The sequence below is a fragment of the Cheilinus undulatus genome, linkage group 16, assembly GCF_018320785.1.
Source record: "Cheilinus undulatus linkage group 16, ASM1832078v1, whole genome shotgun sequence".
NCBI lineage: Eukaryota > Metazoa > Chordata > Actinopteri > Labriformes > Labridae > Cheilinus > Cheilinus undulatus.
Genome location: NC_054880.1, coordinates 13,162,345 through 13,182,868, shown reverse-complemented (window position 1 = coordinate 13,182,868; position 20,524 = coordinate 13,162,345). Strand labels below are relative to the sequence as shown.

General features: G+C 38.2%; 1 protein-coding gene across 2 annotated transcripts in view; it reads left to right on the top strand.

Annotated features, from left to right (window-relative positions):
- The window catches only part of atp9b (ATPase phospholipid transporting 9B), a 58,621-nt gene that overhangs the window by 13,650 nt on the left and 24,447 nt on the right, over window positions 1-20,524 (top strand). For both annotated transcript variants that reach the window (XM_041808273.1, XM_041808272.1), the window contains 7 exons: window positions 2,764-2,815; window positions 4,444-4,538; window positions 5,978-6,058; window positions 8,316-8,391; window positions 11,962-12,038; window positions 19,198-19,358; window positions 19,668-19,810. In XM_041808273.1, the coding sequence (XP_041664207.1) occupies window positions 2,764-2,815; window positions 4,444-4,538; window positions 5,978-6,058; window positions 8,316-8,391; window positions 11,962-12,038; window positions 19,198-19,358; window positions 19,668-19,810 (685 nt within the window). The remainder of the gene's footprint in view (window positions 1-2,763; window positions 2,816-4,443; window positions 4,539-5,977; window positions 6,059-8,315; window positions 8,392-11,961; window positions 12,039-19,197; window positions 19,359-19,667; window positions 19,811-20,524) is intronic.

Genomic DNA, 20,524 nt, shown 5'->3' with positions numbered 1-20,524 from the left:
GTTTAAAAGACTGTTAGAAAGATTTTTTAACAAGCTTTAATATTAACTTTACTGTGTAAAGCCATCAAGAAAATGGAATTAGCAGTTTATTAATCAGAGATAGTGTTGAAAAGAGAAATCTACCTGCCGCTACACACTGAAAATGACTTTCTATGACTTTTCATGGTCTCTGTAAACAATCGTTTGTTTTATATAACCTGAATATTTAAGTGGCTATTTAACCTAATTTAATAACTGTAATTTAAGAATAAGGGTAGGGTTGTGCTTTTAACCTAAACACTTCTGCATTACTGTTATTAAAGTCGGCTGTGGTTACTCCAATGTGGGACACTCGTCCTAAAAAAAGCTAATGGGTGTAACACAGACTCTTGTCACTAAAGAATTACTGCCTTACGTCATTAGCTTCTCAGGTTTAAGTTAACTTACTAGCATTTACCCTTTGTCTTAGAGCTTCTGTGTGAAGCTGTAATGGAACGGACTAAAACTGATGCCTCTATGGACTTACAAAAGCAAACAAGCTCACTGGCAACATGTTTAACTATGCCATAGTAATTTGTAATGTTTGTGCCTTCTGCATCTTAATATGAGTCAAACAAAGTGATGCACTGAAAGATGCAAAGCTAATGATACCATTGAGTTTAAAAAGAAACAGGAGATATTGCACAAGTGATTAGATTAGCAAAGAGATTAGGGACTACTTTGTCCATTGGGGTGCAAAATTTGAAACTGAAAGTTCACTTTAAATACTGTGAAGACTGTAAATACTGTCTTTGTTAAGTCCTGATTCAAATCTGTGATATTTTGTGTCACTTAAAACTCTGAAGTGCTGTTACTCCTGTAAAGTCCTAAGAACAACCAGACCAGTGGTTCTCAACTGGGCCAGCCTCAGGACCCACCAACATCTTTGACGATAAATCACAACCCAAATTTCCCAAAAAATTCAACAGTGCACATTTTGTAACGAACAATGTTGCACTTAAGATCTTGGAGAAATAGAATTTATGATAGGAAAAAGACAGGAAAAAACTGACATGTTTTACACCCCATTTCCCCTTGATAACATGTACATTTTAGCCAATTTTTCTTGAATCTTGAGAAATTACTTCATTTTCTTGGTAAAAGCAGCTTTCTTATTGCAAGAAAAAGGAGATAATTGAGTCTAAATATTGATAAAATATTTACATTTACCCATTATCACAATAAAACTGAGTAAAATGAACAGTATGGTTGCATGTTCTTCATAGACTTTTGCTCCCATTTTTATTTTCAGACACCTAGTCGCAACCCACTGAAAACTTCTCCGCTACCCACTTTTGGGTCCCGACCCACCATTTGAGAACCACTGAACTAGTCTAAAAGTCACACGGCACAGTCTTTATTAAAGTTCACCTTAAGCCTCATGTATACTTCCATGTCATATCTACACTGTAGCTACACTGTAGTGTAGTGTGATAAATTATGCCTGCTAGATATTATTTTGTGCAGGCTCTCTTGCGATTTTTGGTTTGTTTGTGTTGTTTTTTTTTTGTTTTGTTTTTGCTCTGTCTGGTCCCTGTTTGTTAAAGCTCTTTGTTAAACTGTAGTTATTATTTTGGTTATTACTACTATTGTTGGTGTCCTATGCAGTCTTGGTCTACAACAATGTGAGTTCTACATTCTTGTGTGATGGTGTGCTCTGTAATACTCCTACTCTTTGGAGCCATCTGGTTCCATTGGCAGCAAACTTGTTTCAAACATTTTCCCACCTCTGCATGCATTCTGGGAATCCAAATGCCAGTATCCAAATCCTGCTGGAGCATTATGATGATGGGATGGAGAGGTTGTTTACCTTAAGTCTTGATCCACTTTAATGCAAAAGCCTGGAAGAAACATCAGCAGGATGCAACATATTGGATTTTTGTTGATATCCGACATGCTGATATTTATGGATTCATTTAAGCTGATACCAATATTAAAACCAATATTTAAATATGTAATTCAGACACATTTTTTTAACACAATTTAATGTGTAAGGATGAACAAAGAGACAAACTTCAGTCCTTTTAACACATTTAAGTTTGAGGAATGAGGATGAACAAAGACATCAGCTGAAGTTGTTATGTTGCCCAGCCTAAAACTCACAAAATTATTGGCACATATGTCCAAAATTTACAGTCGACATATGCTGATATGTACAGCCAAATTAGCCCTTGTGAATACCTGCAGAAATTTAATATCCACTCATACCATTATCACTCTGATAATATTATGCATCCCCAATCAAGATTATTTATTTCATTTGTATAATTTTTTGTCAAATGACAACTATTGGTTTCTGGTCGTTTTGTATTAATGAAGAGGTCTTATAAGCCTCTTTGGGCTGGAAATGCTGTTTGTGCATGACATAATAGTAAAATTAAATTGCTCCAAATTTGCTACCATCTGGGAGTCAGTAGCGACAAAGAATCATAGAGGTGTGGATACCTCCTGATGTCCCTGTTAAGTTTTTCCTTGACATGGAGCACAGCTTCTTCTGCTGAAAAGCAGGAATTAGATTGCGATCCACAGGACATGTGGTCTGCATTGTGTCAGTGCATGGTAAAAGTTTTTAAAGGTGCATGTCAAGCTAGTTGCAAGGGCTTCTGTGTAGGTACAGGGCCACTTGAATTGCATGTGCTACAATGCAGATTTGACACACAAGTGTAAATCAGACTTTACTGTGAATGTGACACCGAAATGTGTTTTACCTTTTAAAATTTCATCTTTTTTGCTTTTGTTTTTTAGAACCAGAGGATTCCTGCAGACATGATATTCCTGAGAACATCAGAGAAAACAGGTGAGCAGGCATGTTTGTGTAACTCAAACAATGCAGAAAAAATAAGATAATCACAGTCAGCAAAAACTCAGCATAAAAGTAAATATCTTGATAAGCATGAGAACAATGAAGCATTCGCCCTTATAGTTGAACTTTGTTTGCCCTGTGGCACTTAAACAAACTGTGTCAAGATCATTTGGGTGAGAAATGTGACTTTTCCCGCACGTCCAGTCCCTTGACATCATCGGATCGAGGCAGCCTGTGATTCATATGATTTATGTCACATTCTTCTGGTGACTGATGATGCAAATTCCAATTAATCAATGAGCTGCATCAAATCCGGCTCTTTTCTGAGGGGCATCGGAAGGAAATGCTCAAAGGACATCATTTCCATCAATCTCTCATGTGCCAATATGCTTGGCAGGAAGTTGTTGATGTCTTTATGCCTTACACACATACACACATCTCTGTCTTTACTTTGTCTTTCACCCACACACACCTCAGTGAAGTTATGTGAGGAGCTGAGGTGCCATCACAGCAGAAGGAAAGCATGAATCAAGCTCCTTGTATGAATGCTTTCAATCATTGTTAACCCTCCAGGGATGGTTTAAAGCTGCCCTTTACCCTCTCTGTCAAATAGTTGCTCTCATCCATCAGTTTCATACGTAATATTACCTCAGATCAATACAGGTCACCACTGCCCCACGTTTATTGGAGCTCACAGTGTTCACAGCAGCCGCAGACACTCTGTATCATGCTACAGGCTCAATCAATGTACAATATGCTGCTCTGCTGGTGCATCACTGTGACATGTGCCAGCTTATTACAGTAAAAGAATGTCTTTGATCTGTTTGATATGTACTAATAATAGATAATAACTTTGTCTGTATAGCACTTTTTAAAAACAGATGCTTATAAAGTGTTTAACAGACAGCAAAGGCATGAATTCAGGGATTAAAAAGTTACATTTACACTCAAACCAGTTAGAGATCTTGAAAGTCAAAGGAAAAGTCTGAACAAACTGCAACACAAAAGTCAACACAGATTAACACAATTGAAAGGAACAGACATGAGACGATCAATCTTGAAAGGCAGTTAGAATAGTAAATATTGAAGATATCTAGAAAAAGAAAATATAATGTTTGATAATAATTAAAAAGGTTAAGGTTGTCAACATTTTTGATACTGTCTGTGTGCATTTCTCACTTTTTCCGCATTTGGAACTCGTGCTGTGCTGTGCGTTCATGCTCTTCCACAAAGCTGAAACACACGACTAGTTGGCAGACAAGGACACTTACTATTACACCGTTGTGATATCAGTGTAAATGTCACAAGGTGCATCATTATGGTGCTATCATGGAAATGCAACTTTTGACTATAATTTCACTGTAAAGTTGAAGAATGAGCTTTCCTTTATGCCTTCTCGTAAACTTCTCTTGAGATGACTTGTAATCGTAAAACCTATTGTGCTCATTCAGGCGTATTTACATATGCTAATGCGGCAAATATGGAATAAAAGTAACTGAATGCTCAAGTGTCTTGCACTTCCATAAGATTTACAGCAGGATACAGTGTCTGTGTTTGGAAATTAGTTTATCCAGGTTACAAACAAACAGATCAGTGTTAATAACATTACTTGGCTTTTGCAGGTGCATGTTTCATCAGAACAGACCAGCTGGATGGAGAAACAGACTGGAAACTGAAGGTTGCTGTTGGCTGTACACAGCGACTACCAGCAGTAGGGGTAAGGACATTACCATGCAGTGAATCCTATGTTAGTGTCTTTAAGTTAAATCAGCTTATTTTGATGGAAACCTTTTCACTGGTGATGGACAGTGAGGACTATCTTAATTCAACAATTTAAATACGTTGTCTAATTTCACATTGCACTTAGTTTTATATAACTTTTATCAGGATTCATGTGTCTGAGCCTTCTTCTGTAAAATGCAGCAGAAACTTTACCCTCCAGTGGGGGTTGAGTAAAACAATCTACCCTGCTCCTCTCTGACCGCGCTGCCCGTGTTCTCACCAGGAGAACACTATCTGAGCATGACTGAGGGTTGCCTGGCTGCTGCAGAGGCCGCCTGCCTGAATAATTTAATATTTACAATCAATTTTGTTCCACTTGGAGCGAGAAAAGGGACTAGTGTTTGTTCCCTGACAGGCTGCAGTCTTAATTGTTGGAACAAGGGAGAGAAACTGATGATTGAAGATACGTGATTTTGTTTGGTGTGTCGACTAATTTGAGGTTTTGTACTCTTTTTTTTCTGTTGAATAAACGAGTTCCACAACTTTTTTTCTGTAATAAAACCTTAATTTGTGTTCAATGTATAATATCAAAGATTTAAATGGAAAAGGCAATGGGTTTCCAGAAAAATACTGAGAGAGTAGAAAAGACACTGAGTTCTTTTGCTCAGTTTTTGCTAATATATAACTTTAAACTTTCTGGCGGAAAGCTCTGAGGGAAAACTTAGCTGAGTGCATGTTTTTCCTCAGTATCCTCAGTAGGGACACTGTGGAAAATGCAAAGACGCTGAAGACGATGGCAGAAGAAACTGAAGTTACATTTATTGAAGTGCTGTACAACCAAGGAGAGTAGTAAAATTAAAATTAAAATATAACCAGAAGCACTTACCTCACAATAAAACACAAGTATTAAAAACAAATAGTTTGATTTAACAAATAGGAAAAAGTCAAAAACTTAAACTGACAGTAAAAGAATCCCTGGACAGTACAAAATCAAATACATCCGAAAGGCTGAGCTCAAATTGTATTGAATGCCATTGCAAGACAAGGAAAGATAAAGAAGAACCAAGCAAGAGGTCACTCAAGAAAAGGCAAATTGCCCTTTAAAGTACAGGCTAAAAGCCTATAATTATACAATGCTGCTTGGACGTGTTCTCTCACTGTCGAATTATTACCCTAAGTTTAGATATAAATCTTTACACCATTAGAAAAACATTAAGGTGTAGACCCTGAACAAGACAGCACAATAAAACTGTAAAGACTGCACAGAGGAGCCACTCAAAATGTGAATTTGTCTATCTAGAAAAGCCTAAGAAAATCCTATCTTGTAAAATACTACTTAGCATCACTTGATTACGTCTGGGTCTGAATGTTGGCTTACAACGATTTACAGTATGTTGAATTTAAACTGGCTTATTCTTTGACTTTTTGTCTCAGGATCTCTTCTCAATCAGCGCCTACGTCTACGCCCAGAAGCCTCAGCTGGACATCCACAGTTTCGAGGGGAACTTCACCAGGGTACAGTAGCTCGTTGACATATTTATAAGCTGTTAAACAAATCTCAAACACCTGCTGATTTTCTTCTATAGCAGCTGGATTGACATAAAAGATGTGTATCACTGTAATGTGTTGACAAGCGGCAACAATGAGAGCTTGTGTGTCCATCCGGGCCCGTTGTTATCTCCAGCAGGCGTACCTCTTACATCACAGGCAGGTTCTTGCTGCTCCAGCTCCATCCATCCCGTCTTGGTTGTTGCTCAGTGATTTTTTTTCCTTTCTTTTTTTTTTTTTTTTTTTTTTTTTTTTTTTATTAATAGCAGATTAGCGCAGCCCCCACAGAGAGGAGAGCTCCGGTACAAAGGGAGGCTTTGTGGCCCGTCTTCACTCTTGGCCACACACCAGGCTTAGTGAGGGAGCACTTCCTCCGCTCATTCATCCTCCACGGCCTTCCTTTGCATAGCGTGTGCTTTTAGTCCGAGCAGGATGGGAAAAAAATGGGTTCCCACAGATCCGCAGCAAATGAACTTACCTATTTATGAGGGGTTTTTTTTTCCTTGGGACGGATATGGTAGCTTTGTTTCTGCGGTGCTTATTGAGACTCTCTGCAGTTATGAACGCCGTATTTTGATGCCAATGTCAGCGCGGTCAAGCTTTCCGCAACCTGCCATTTATTTTTCATGCACCTCTTCCCTTGTTTGAGTGGATTGACAGGATGTGGCTACTTAGGTATCATAATTATCATATCAGAGAGGCAATTTGAGCTGAAACTGGAGCCTTGACTCTGCACTCCTGACTCGAGCCATTTTCAGCTTTGGTCTTTATTTAAGAGAGGGGTAAAACGGGCAGGGTGAAACAAGAGGCTCTCCAGGGGCTTATTTATCACTGAAATCTCATCTATGTGCTCTCTCTATACTGTTCTTTAAAAAGGAGCCTCTATCGCCATGCCAAATCTAGAGAAAGTATTGATGAAGGGACTACTGTATTGCTACAGTCTGCACTACTGTGTCAGGTGCTTTAGAGAATTAATCACACAGCAGAGCCCAGCCAATCAGGTCAGACTGTATACACTCTAAGCGAAGCTCACGTTCCTCTGCTCTGCTGTGCAGAAACCTTTGTTTCAGGATCACTTTGATCGCCTTGTTTGTCTTAAAACATGAGTAATTAAAGTAAGTTTACTGTTTTGCATTAACCCTTTTTTCCTCACAGTTTGAAACGGTCATAAGCATCAACACAGTACTTACACACAGCTAAGTGTAGTCCAAGAAACAGACATAATTTAAGCACTGAGTGGCTCTATAAAATACACATTTTGCACAGAACAGTTAAAATAATAGAAATCATGTCACCAAAAATACCTCTGCCTCATATAAAGTTGATAATTTAGCTAATAAAATTAATGCTGGGTAAAGCTTCATTTTTACTAGATAGTTAATGAAACTGTTTTTTAAATTCATGGTTGCCTTTTTTGTCTTGGGAGTTAAATTCTTGGCTCTGTTGTGCTTTTTCTCATTTGCTTCAAAAACACTGAAAAAAGCAGATTTAAAGTTGACTATATACTACAGAGTTCACAGCAAAGAGCAACTGTTTTATGTTTTTACTTATACTTGGAGAATTACAAGTTTCTTGCATTTCTATGCCAATCATTTAATCAGTGATGCTTTAGAGTCAAAGTCTAGACCAGGGGTTCTCAGACTTTTCAAGGCTAGGGACCCCTTACAGGGCGGAAAATTTTCCAAGAACCCCCACATAACCCTCATGATAATTAAACATGGTAACTGCCATTTGTACTCCTAGATGCTGGATTTTAAACTCTTCAACCTAAATACAAGCTGTAGTCCAGTTGATTGTGGCTACTTACTTTTTGCGATCCTTTTAGCAGCCAAATAAAAAGCCCTCTGTGCTTTTTCTTGTACTTCTTTTTATGCTTGACGAGTGATAAATTTCCAATCATATCTGAGTTTTTATTGGCCCAAAGCTGAATTATGTGGGGGTGATTAGTTTTGTATGGCTGTTTTTTGGCACTGTGGTCCCTATGTGTATTTATTTGATTTTTCAATTGCATAACATTACTTTAGTGATTTATTTTTAATTATTTCGGGGACCCCCAAGCTGTGACTTGCAGACCCCAGTTTGAGAACCACTGGTCTAGACAAGCGTGTTGTGTGCTATTTGAAATAACAGATATGATGAAGCGCAGTAACCACAAATTCAGTTGTTCCAGTCTTCCTAAGGTGCTGTAATTGATTTTTTTTTTCTCTTTCCATGTTCCCTGTAGGAAGACACAGATCCACAGATCCATGAGAGTCTCAGTATTGAAAACACTCTCTGGGCCAGCACCGTTGTTGCATCTGGTAAGTCAAAGACAACTTTCAATACAAGTCTTTATTTCATTTTAAAATGAATTACAAAGCTTTATGTATGATATTTCCCCCAGCTTTTCAGGGGAACACTTTTAATCCAAGCTTTATATTAAACTACTTTAATTCTTCATCTAAAGGAATGTTATATAGTTTGCATGATTAACCTAATAACACCCAAGGCTTCCTAGAAGAACCCTCCAAAACCAAAGATTTGTTTGAAACACAACCCCCTAAAAATCTGAGGGTTTTCCAAGAAACTGCACAGAATTTCAGGGTTATGAAAACTTTTCTTTCCCAGCCTCTTAAGTAGATGGAGACATGAAAAAAATCAAAAGCTAAAACCTTTGCTTTGAATTGTAAATTGCCTTTGCCAAGTTCTGTCTTAATTGTCCAGACTTCCTACTTGGAAAAGGGCTGATTTTACTACCTGAAACAAAACTGGATTCCACTTTTGAAAAGTTCAGTTATTGAATTCACATTTTCCCCCCTAAGTTAGTTAGCTTTAGTTTGTTGGAATTTTTACGTAGCATTAGGTGTGAAACAGAAGAAAACAGAAAAAAAACACATGTGCTCAATGTAAACATGAAGTGAATCAAACCGATAGCTTAGCATCAGTTAAAAAATAAACATTATGCATCACTGCCATGTTTAACACTTTGTTTTCCACATTATTAAAATGATATTCTCTTTTAATTGCTGTTAACTTTCAATTCTAAAATATTTTTTGTATTCCACTTCCAGCATTTTAGTGTACTGCATTCGTAGTCTATACTATACTCTATACTATACTAAAGCTATACTAAAAACCCTTTAACACACTGCTCGTGCAAGGTAAGCCCACACCAAAATGGCGCTCAATCAATGAATCAGATAAACACAAAGTTTGCGCATGCCTGGGCTGGCACTGCAGCAGGACCCAAATGCTCAAGGAAAGACTCTTAAAAAAGGTCAGAATCTCTCCAGCTGCTTCTTCAGACTCATAGCTCATCAGTTCAGCACAAACTTTCAGCAAAGGCGCTTTAAGAGATGCTGAGTTCTGAGCGCTGCTCATGTCTGCAGCCTTGCATGCGTCCCAGTAAGCTGTGTGTCAATTGTAAAGTTCCAGGTGCACTCACACTCTGGAGATGTTCCCTTCCAGTTGTTTAGTAGCTATATAATCTACTAAAATGTATTATCTAGCTGTTTAATTGCTTCATGATAAAAATGGCAACAATGAAAGAAAAGTGTAATTTAGTGAATTAGCCAATTCATCCGGAAACGCCTGGCATTTTAAGGATGTTGTTAACCCGATCTCTAAATTTAATTGTATTAATTTTTTAAATATCTTTTATAAGTGTTAAATTTTTTTTACCAATCTGATTTATTCCTTTTTTAATTTGAGGCTACTAGACCACAAGTCTGTGGTTTGACTTGGCAGCCTTTGCCTGAAGGTCATCATTGTTATTATTATTACTATTATTTAATATAATCAATCAAATCAAAATCCCTATCATCCTCTTTCTCTTTGTCAAACATGCCTTGTCCGCTGAGCTTTGGCTAACTGCAGTCACATCAAAATCTGGGTTATTATTCTCAAAAATATTGCTGTTGTTGGTCTCTATGTCACTTCTCTTGGTCAGGTCGTCTCTGTCACTGCAAAACTTAACAAAAATTTCATCAGTTTTTCTGTGCAAAGGCAAAAGAGGCTCAAACCAAGACACTTATTTTTAATCCCATCCACCTCTCACACATGCAGTTGGTCGGCCACACCTCGTCCTGGAAAAGTGATAATATCATCTAAAGCATGCCAATGATTGAGGCACACCAGTGTCTTATCTGGTCTTAAAGTTATACATAAATGCACACTTTATTCAGTCTAAGTGGGTGAAGAATAAACCTACAGGAAGTGGCTATTCTGGTCCTTAATCACTACTGGAACACAGCATTACTGAACACCTCTTTAACAAATAAAAGACAGTCTGATAAAAAGAGTTCAGATGCCGGGCACATTGTAACCTCAGTGACCTGTGTTCAAGTCCAAAGAGGAGTCTTTGTTCAAGTTCCCTTTCCTTTCAACCTTCAGAGAGACACTCAGGAGTATCAAACCAGATTGAAAGATATGAGTTTGTGAAAACAGAATGATTTACGTTTAATTTCCTTTGGTGTAGAGGTAGTTTCATCTTCATGTTTCTATTTCCTGATACCAATATTGATACCAATATTTAAATGTAGTTCAGACCTAAAACGTCAGGCCTTAAAACACACAAAGTTTGAGGATTAACAAATTAACAAATATCAGTCCTTAAAACACACTTTAAATGTAAGGAATGATAATAAAGAAAAAGACTTCAGGCGATGTAGGTCTGTTGGTCCAGCATGGCTGATATACACAGATCTTTACAGCCAAAATGCCAGTTGTAAATGTTGGCAGAAATTTCATACCGATCCTGCTAATATCTTCCAATTCCGATATCATGCCTATGTGTCGCTAACATTTGCTTTCAGAAATCTCTATAAACTTGTCCACCCAAACCAGAAGGTGATACCATTTCTTGGGAGTTTTAAATGATCCTGGTTGGTTTGTTGCCTGAGATTCATAGCATTAATCTTCAGGGTGTTTAATTTGATACTACTTGTGTGCTTGTTTGAGGAACTCTGAGAAAAACCCACAGTTGAGGTAATCCTCCCTCGCTCCGTCTCAGCGATTCCCCACAGAAACGGTTGTGTCAGTTGAGAGTGTTTGTGACGCTCCCAGCGATGCCTACTCCATTGATTTGCGGTGTTGCTCTCCCCTCCGGCCTGACCTTGACCAGAAGAACAAACACACACTCACACACACTCGCACAAAGAGCCGACTTAGACCCCTTACATCATCTTCTGCTTGGGAATGTCATTGTCCTCCACAAGCTTCCCTCTGACTGACACGCCATCGCCTCTGCAGTGGCATTCTGGGTGCCGGATCTGCCTGAATTCACTCTCTTATAGGCCCCAGTCCAGCTGTGACAAGTGAATTAGCGTTTCGCATATTCAAATTGAAGCCCGTCTGCATGCTGAGCCACACACCATTTGTCACTTTTCTCAATATTTTTCAAGTCAACAAAAGCGATTCATCAGATCACCTCCTCTGCTCCTGACTCTTTCTTTTCCTCTCTTCACTTTCCTTGTTTTGTTTTTAACTTTGCATCTTTATAGTTTAGGGATTTCCAGGCTGTGTTTAGTTTTATTATTGCCTCTGCTTGCCCATTAAGCTCATTTAATATTAATGACTCATTAATCCTCCGTAATAAGGCCGCCATAATGAATTGGCAAATAAAGATGGCAGCGTATTGATCAGGTTTTATGAGCTTCCATAGGGTGCTGAAGCCCTGAGAGCCTAAACGTATTAAACTCCTGTCTGTCGGCTTGAGCAGCAATGAGACATAACAGCCTCAGCTCAGCCTTATTGTGTTTCCTTTCATGCAGTTCATCTTACTCCAACAAGATAAGTGTGTGCACCTTAATTTTTGCATGTTTGTGTGAGATGTTGGGGATGAGGATGCGTTTAATGAGCAGCATTACTTTCCCTGTCTCTCTCCTTGGCAGGCACGGTGATCGGGGTGGTGATCTATACAGGCAAAGAGACCAGGAGTGTACTGAACACCTCCTTTGCCAAGAATAAGGTGAATACTTTTTAGTTTGTGTTTTTCTGCAGGAAAAATGGTAAGTTCCCTAACTTGTTTGAGAGTTTTTCTGCTGAGAGAAGCTTTCAATGTGGCTGTTTGAGTTTATTTTTATAAAGAAATTTGGTCGATGTCTGATCAAACGGCTGCTTTTCTACAACTACATCACACGGTTTTCAGTTTGGATTCTCATGAATGTTTTTTATTGCACGTCTTTAAGTCCTCACTTTAATAACTAGAAGTTTTTGAGTTTGGTGTCAAAATCTCTGTTTAAACTAAGAAATTCTGAGTTTTTCTTGTAGATTTGCAACTTTTCACACTCAGAAATTCTGATTTTGTTTTCTTGTAAATATGATTTTATAACTCTTAAATTTAAGATTTTTGAACCAAAAATTAAAAAATCGTCTTTATTTTTTAATCTTTTAGGTTGGCCTTGACGAACAGCCACACATTATTTTTTTAATCAGGACTTTGAAAAGTTACATGCACATCAAATGTTGACAGTGTCGGCGCCAATGGGGGATCATCTGCACCCCACAGCTGTGTTTATAAGTGACAGACAATTAACAATGCTTTATAAAGGTTAGGTCTTAACTAATTCTTCACTAATGCTTTATTAATGCAATAATTGTGCAGATGTTTTAAAGTTTTACAGAGATAACATATCAAAAGTAAGAGGATGTGGTGAAATATACACCCATTTTAAATTCTATGCTAACAAAACTTTCAGAAGAGTTGGGACAGTGGGAACATAAGACTCAAAGTTGTGACAAAAACACCTGATTGAAAATCTCACAGTTTCTATGGTTTACTGGTAACAGGTGAGTAGGAGAGGATCTAGTTAAATCTGATAGCCAATCTGTGGGCACTGCCATCTTTCGGTAGATGCTATGACTGCAGTGGCAACTCGGCTCAGACTTCTGGCTTTGAAAGCAGCATGAACAATTGGATTAAAAACGTCAGACAGCTGGGGCTCAAGTGGACAGCGGTTAGGTTGTGCCCCATGTATACAAGCATCTGGAGTTCAAATCTGACCCGTGGCTCCTTTCCCACATGTCTTTTCCCTGGTCTCGCGTTCTTGTTTCAAACTCTATTCACTGTCCTCCTCACAAAAAATTAAAGGAATAAAAAAAACCAAAATACATTGTTAAAAAGAAAAAGTCCGGTAAAGGTATGTCAATCAAAACATCGTAACTTAGGTTTTGTTGTACATTATTAGACTCTACAGCGACAGCTTGAATTTGAGAGATGGAAAACAAAGACCTTCCTGTCCACCATATTTGATATAAAGTTATGTTTCATATAACTATATTAAAAAATAAATCACATTAAATCATCAGATTAGTTTCACTGGTAAACATTTATAAAAACCCATTACGTGTTCATATTTTGTCAGAGGAAATTTGCATTCTTTGACAAACCTCACAGAGTAAAACTTAAAAAGACCTGTCATGGAACGCTTGTGTATATTTTTTTGCAAAAGCTGCAGTGACAGAAAAACCTACAGAAACCTACAGAAAGTAGCATCTGCTCGAGGTTCCCCTCACGCCATCTTCCTCCCCTGTCTCTAATCACCAATCAATCACTTTGGCAAGGTGCTTTTTTAACCTTGACTTTCTAGATAAAGTTGGACCTGTCAATGCAAAAGGTCAGCGCCAGTTGCTAATTAACCAAAAGGGAAATTAAGTAAGCGAGGATTTAAATGACATTTTCAGCTGAAAGTTAATCCCACAGAATCCCCATTGAGTGTTTTGTCCTAAGATTGAGGAGATTAATGAAAATTTGAGTCTAAATATAAGATTTTCACCCTGAAGATTATCAGGTTAGATAGACTTGGGCTGTCTGATAGAGGCAGGGAATCAGCTGTAGCTCAGATATGGTGTATGTGACTTTAACACACAAAGTTATCACCTACAACAGTCTGCACCGCTGAAACTCTCTGTGGCACGACACAGCTGCTTTCTACTGCGACAGTTTTGACACCGGTGTCTTTTATTAAGAACGCTGATGTGGCCGGTCGAACGGTGAGCTTCACTGTTTTGTGTAAGCTCGACAGTTGAGAGGAATTCAATATTTCAAGGAGATGATGTCAGAAGTGCCAATATGGAGACTGGAGATTGGGGGAGAAAGTCGATACAGTGAGGCTGAAGTGGCGAGAACGTTTTGGCCTCATATAATCTGCTGTGACACCGGCCAGGACAAAGGCAGCACTTGATCAATCTGACAGGACGTCAGACATAGATTCACTCTTTGTCTCAGTATTGTTAGACAGACCTGTGTCTGAGCGTAGAGACTGAACAATGACATCTGACAGGAGACTGCTCACCAATAAAGATCTTTGTTCTTTGAAGTACATATCCCAGTTGCAGTACTCTGCTCTCTTCTCACGTCTCTCAAACTTAATGTGAAAAATCGACAGCTGTTCCAGAAACACAGTTCTTAGTCTAATCTGATTTGGTTGTTCATAACAAAGCCTCAAATATGCGTTTCTTTGAGTTCAACATCTGATCAAACTTGAGGACATTTTTTACCACTCTAGAAGCTTTCTATTGTACATATAAACATTTTAGCCAACTTATTTTTTTAGCCTTTTTTATATGACCATTCATTAAACCTAAATTGAAATCTGGAGAAACATGCATTTGCATTCAGTTGGAAAAAGTTGAACTGTTGTATTTGTCAGACTAACACTAGGCTTTTAGGTCATACTCACACTAGGGCCAGTTGCCTCATCCCAACCAGCTGTTCTTGATGCTTCTGCCTTTGCTGCCACAATGCTCTATAACCTGATGTAAATAACCGCTATATCACTGATAGCATCTCGCAGGAACAATGGGGATCAGAACTATTTCAATCTAGAAAACTGGGATATAGTTGACCAGAGGCTGTGTCAGGTTATGCTTAGATATAACCAAAGCATTGAGGGCGATATTCATCCCAGGAATGTCGACGTTAACCTGCAAAGAGGATCCAAGGCCTGTGTTAGCCTAATTTTAGCCACATTCTGCTAACAAACTAAGCACCAATGCAATGTGAACTTCTTGTACAGAATGTATGTAATGGACAAAAAATCAATTTTCCTGCTGTGCATATATGCTGAGACATTTGAGGGTAGCTGATGGCTAGTGTTAGCTTCATGTGACCACCAAAAGCATGGATATTATACCCTGGCCTTTACCGAGTCATTTAGATCAGTGGTTCTCCCCTGGTTTAGCATTAGGACCCACTACAGTCTCCTCAATGACAAATCATGACCCAAATTTCTTAAAATTCTAATCATAACCAATATTTTTAATTAAAAATGGGGCCGTTTGTACATGAAATGGAGCAAAAAAAAATGTAACGGAACAAAGAGATGATGACATTTACTTCAAGATAAAAGTACATAATAGACTGCATATTTTGTTTCCAAGCACACATCTGCGACCCACTGGAAATGGCTTTGCGACCCACTTTTGGGTCCTGAGCCATCAGTTGGGAACCAGGAGTTAGGATTAACACATGCTGAAAGAGAAAGCATTGCTTGTTTTAATGACATAATTGTTCTAGTTTTTTAAGATCTTTTCAGACTTTTGGACAGTATTTATTGAGAATGCTCACGTCAAGATAAGAATGGCATTGCTATGAACTGAAGAATGCCACTCCTGAGTCTTATTACTTATTTTACCTAACCTTTTCTCAACCAGGAAAAAATAGATTGAAATTTAAAATGTCTCTTATTGAGAGTTTTCTGGCAAAGACAGGCAGCGGCACAGTTAATGAAGTTTACAACAAACACTGAGTAGCCATGCATGCCAACATATGAAATACATGAGCACATTAAGATTAAGATATGTGATTTTTAAACAATAAACTGCTTTATTCATTCGTTTTATGGACTTTATTGAAAGTTTTTGTTAAATGGAAATGGATTACTCTGATCTTGGATATCAAAAACATACTTTCTAACAATAAAATCATAGCACAGATATTTAACTAAGACTGATTTTACTCTAAATGTTAACAAATAATTGGAATCATTCACTTCAATGGGTAAAACTAAGAGAAAACCAAAACCTACCGCTGAATTCAAACAATTTCGGTTCATTCCCCAGCTGTCGTAGTTTTACGGTGTCTCAAACACTGAACACTTCTCACTGACTGAAGTCCTGATATTCTTTGGTTTTAACTTGATGAATATTCATGTCCCATGGCTGAGGTCCTTCATCACATTTCACACATATGCTAAAAAAAACAAGCCACACAAGCAGATCGAATCATTCCTTTCACTTTTAATGGCATGGAGATGAATGGAGTAAAATATGCACTTTTTTATTCATTGATAGCATCTTTAGGTTGAGGTAATTGAGTCTCTCTCCCCCTCCTCTCTTGACTGAATGAATAATGACTTCATCTGATCCCCGACAAGGCTTGAAAAAATTTCAACTGGCCATTGTTGGAGCAGAAGGGGATCCTTTGCTTTTCAGGCACGCACTGTGCTCTCTGTCTTAATTTTTCTTCATTTTAATCCACCCAAACCCCCTATTTTTCTCAATAGCTCAACCATGAACCATGTAGTGAGGCATTGGGGTGGGGAGATACCCACCCACCCACTCACTCTTTCCCTTTACTCTTCCCTTCTCCTCTCCCTGCTACTGTGAGTTTAACAGCGACTGATAAATCAGTCACACTGCTCTCCCTGCTCTCCCAGTCCTCAGGGGAACGGGCCTGGTGGGGGTTTAGACACTGGAGGAATTTTGCTGCTTTTTATACGTTTGTGCCCCCCTCCCCTCCTTTTCAGAGCAGCTCCTTTATTTGAGGGAGGAGAGATGTTATGTTCTGCTGTTTTTGTAAGCGTGGTGCGTCAGAAGAAAGCCCTCTGTGTACAGGGCTTCGCTGTGAGCGCTGCCAGAAAGGGGAAGGGCGCTTCTTTATTTGACATCTTTTTCCCACATGCTTCATTGGCTGGGAGATACACTCGAAAAATAAAAGACAACTCTGACCCCTTTTCTGTCCTTTTTTCATCTCAATATGGGAACTTTATTTTTGAGGCCTTTTGACCTTCTGTTGCATTGAAGGATAATACTTAAGAATGCAAATAATGAAGTTTGTAGTTTACCATAAAATCCCGCCACCAGTAAACATATTTATGTAGAAGACATGGTTTGCATGATAAAAGACTTCAGCCATGAATGTCTTTCATTGGTTTTGTGTTTCTCCCTGTGTAGCATATTGTAAAGCTTTGAAAACAGATGGGAAAGTTAAGCAGATTGTTCTATTTTAAAATCTGTCAAAAAAAATAGCGTTCCCAGAAATCACCAATTTGTTCTCAGAAGTTTATGACTTCTGTGATTCCCTGAGAAAAGAAAACATCCCTGTTATACAATCATGACAGATTTAAATATAAACTTGAATGTTCTCATCTTAGAGTATAAAGTGTTAACTCATATCTGCAAATACAAATGTTTTGTTTCTACTTACATATTTCTTACATTAATTAGTGCAATGCTTCTTATTATTATTTGTTTCTCTGTCTTGTTGTTTTTGTTTTACATATAAAGACTGTTTGTCTTTTTCTTTGTCTCAGTCTTCTACTTTTTCTTCTTCTTCTTCATCCTCTTCTTCTTCATAGTCGTCTTCTTCTCATCTTCTTTGTCATCTTCTTCATTATCTTCATCTTTTTTGTTTTTGTCTTGGTCTTCTTACTCATCCATCTTCTCCTTCCCTCTTCTTTTTGGTCCTTTTTTATTGTCATCTTCATCTTCTCCACCGTCTTCTTCATCAGCTTTATTTTCGTCATCACCCCTGTCTTCTCCCTTGCATTCCTCTTTGTCTTCTTCCTCATCTTTTTTCCTCTTCTTTATTATCTTCTATGTCTTCCTTTTCTTTGTGTTCTTCATTTTTTTCTCTGTCCTTGTCATGGCACTGAAACCACTCCCAAGAATTTTGAATGATTTGGTTTTAACTATAGACTCCAGAGACTCTGCTATTCTGGTAGTTTTAGACTTTACTGCTGCCGTTGATACTGTTGATCACATGACCCTGTTATCATGTTTGGAGACTGGTGTTTAAGGGGATTGCACTTAAGTTTTTAAGTCCTACTTAACTGATAGGACCCTCTCTGTTCATCATGGGGATTTTCACTCCTGTGAGACGGCCACTCTTACAAGTGGTGTCCCACAAGGCTCTCTGTTGGGTACCATCCTATTTTTGTTAAGTATGTTGTCTCTGGGGTCTATTTACCAGAAATATGTCTCCTTCCACTATTATATCAGAACCTACAGGCCTCGGGGCACAGTTGGCCTAGTGGTTAGGTCATGCCCCATGTACGCAGGCGATCCAGTGTAAAGTCTGGCCTGTGGCTTTTTCACCGCATGTCATTCCAACTTTGCACACCCCTGTTTCTGACTCTATCCATTGTCCTATCTATCCATTAAAGGCAACAAAAGACCCAAACAAGTTAAAGAAATGAAATCTACATGCCTCTGAAATTTATTCTTAGCTTTTAAAGTTTGGCACTGCCTTATTTTTGTGGACTGATTCATGCAGCACTTTGGAGACTTTGTGTTGGTAAAATGTGCTATATGCTCCCACCAGAGCACTGAGGTTTGCCATTCAGCTGCTCCTGAATGTGCCCAAGACCAGGCTCAAACCAGGGGGGACCAAGCTTTTGTAAAAGCTGTCCCAAAACTGTGGAACAGCTTACCACTCCAAATAATATCAGCCCCTACTCCTAGCATTTTAAACCACGATCGTTTCAAGATGAGATTGTTTTATCCCGACAGATTTTTTAGATTTTACCATTACTTTTTTGTATTGTTCTATGAAGATCTGTTTTAGTTGTTTACAGCTTAATATATATATTTAATTTTGTTTTTAGTTAGATATTCTTGTGTTATGTTTTTTTTTATATCATGAACCACTTTGGTTGACCCTGGTTGTTTTAAATATGCTATATAAAGTTGAATTAAATTCCTCCTTGTCATCTTTTTTTTTTTTTTTAATAAACTTCAGTGTCTTTCTCTTTTGCTCCTTTGCCATCCTATTCTTCTTCTTCATCCTCCTTTTCTTTGTCTTCCTCCTCTTCCTCATACTCCCCCTTCAGTGTAGGAGCCATTCTACTGTCTTAATCTCCTTTCCCCAAAGTACTTTTGATTTCTGATGTATTCTGTCCTGATAGGTTGGCCTTCTGGACCTGGAGCTGAACCGTCTTACCAAAGCCTTATTCCTGGCCCAGGTGGTTCTTTCTGTTGTCATGGTGGCGCTGCAGGGATTTGTGGGTCCTTGGTTCCGCAACCTTTTCAGATTTGTCGTGCTTTTCTCGTACATCATCCCCATCAGGTACTTTGACTGTCTTCTTTAAATGAAGACTGCTCATTTTTGATAACCATAATTAAATAAATATAAAGGGACATTTTCCCTGAGAAAATATGGATGATAAAAATCCATAGTAATAGAAAAATTGATAGAAATTGAAAAATAAAATTTCCATTCCTGCGTTAAAACAAAATCTACCCACCTGCTTCTTTTTCTAGTCTTCTCACAGCATTTCCTTGAACATACTTGACCCTGCCATTCAGTTTTGTTGCATATTGTTTCTGTTTTGTTGTTTCTCTCTCTGATATGTGAAAACCTTTTCTTCCTGTGTAGTCTGCGTGTAAACCTGGACATGGGAAAGTCGGCCTATGGTTGGATGATCATGAAAGACGAAAACATCCCCGGTACTGTTGTTAGAACAAGCACCATCCCTGAGGAACTGGGCCGTCTGGTCTACCTGCTGACCGACAAGACTGGTAGGTGTCCACACATCCTGAAGAGATTACACTGACTTTTTTTGGAACCTAAAACTAAATCCTAATTTGCTTATTTATATTTTAATGTATCCCTTATTCAATAACACTTTAAAAAGCTGAAACATCCTGAAAAAAGACCAACTGTTCCACTGACAGAGTAAATTAATAATGACCAAATTATAATAGGACAGAAGGTATAAATGTGTTAAAAAATAGCCTAAACTTGCCAAAAATCTAAGGGGTTAACATCTTCCCTATCAAGATGAATAACAGTTACTCATCATGTAAAATATAAAGGCACTGATGTAGTGATGCACCATGTTTGTGTGGAAATTAAGCCGCTCAGTTTGTAGGTAAGTAATAACTTAAGTAAACCTTGACCAAAAACAACCAAGATTTACAAGACTGTGTGTCAACACTGTGAGTAAAGGTAAAAGGCTAATGTTTTTTAAACATTTTAGGACAGTTCTGGGGTTATTTATGCCTCCTTTAACTCCTTCAACCATGGTGTGCTTCTCCAAAAACAAGCAGCGACTCTTTGCTAATGCTACTCAGAGTGATGAACTCCTGCTGTGGTCCTAACATGCTTATTTGTCTTACTCTGCTGTTTCAGGTGAGAATAGATTATCTCTAGAGCCTATTTATCCTCAGTGATAGGTAAAGAAGAAACAATCAATCCAATATAATTGGTCGGTCCTGTGGTCGTGATGTTTT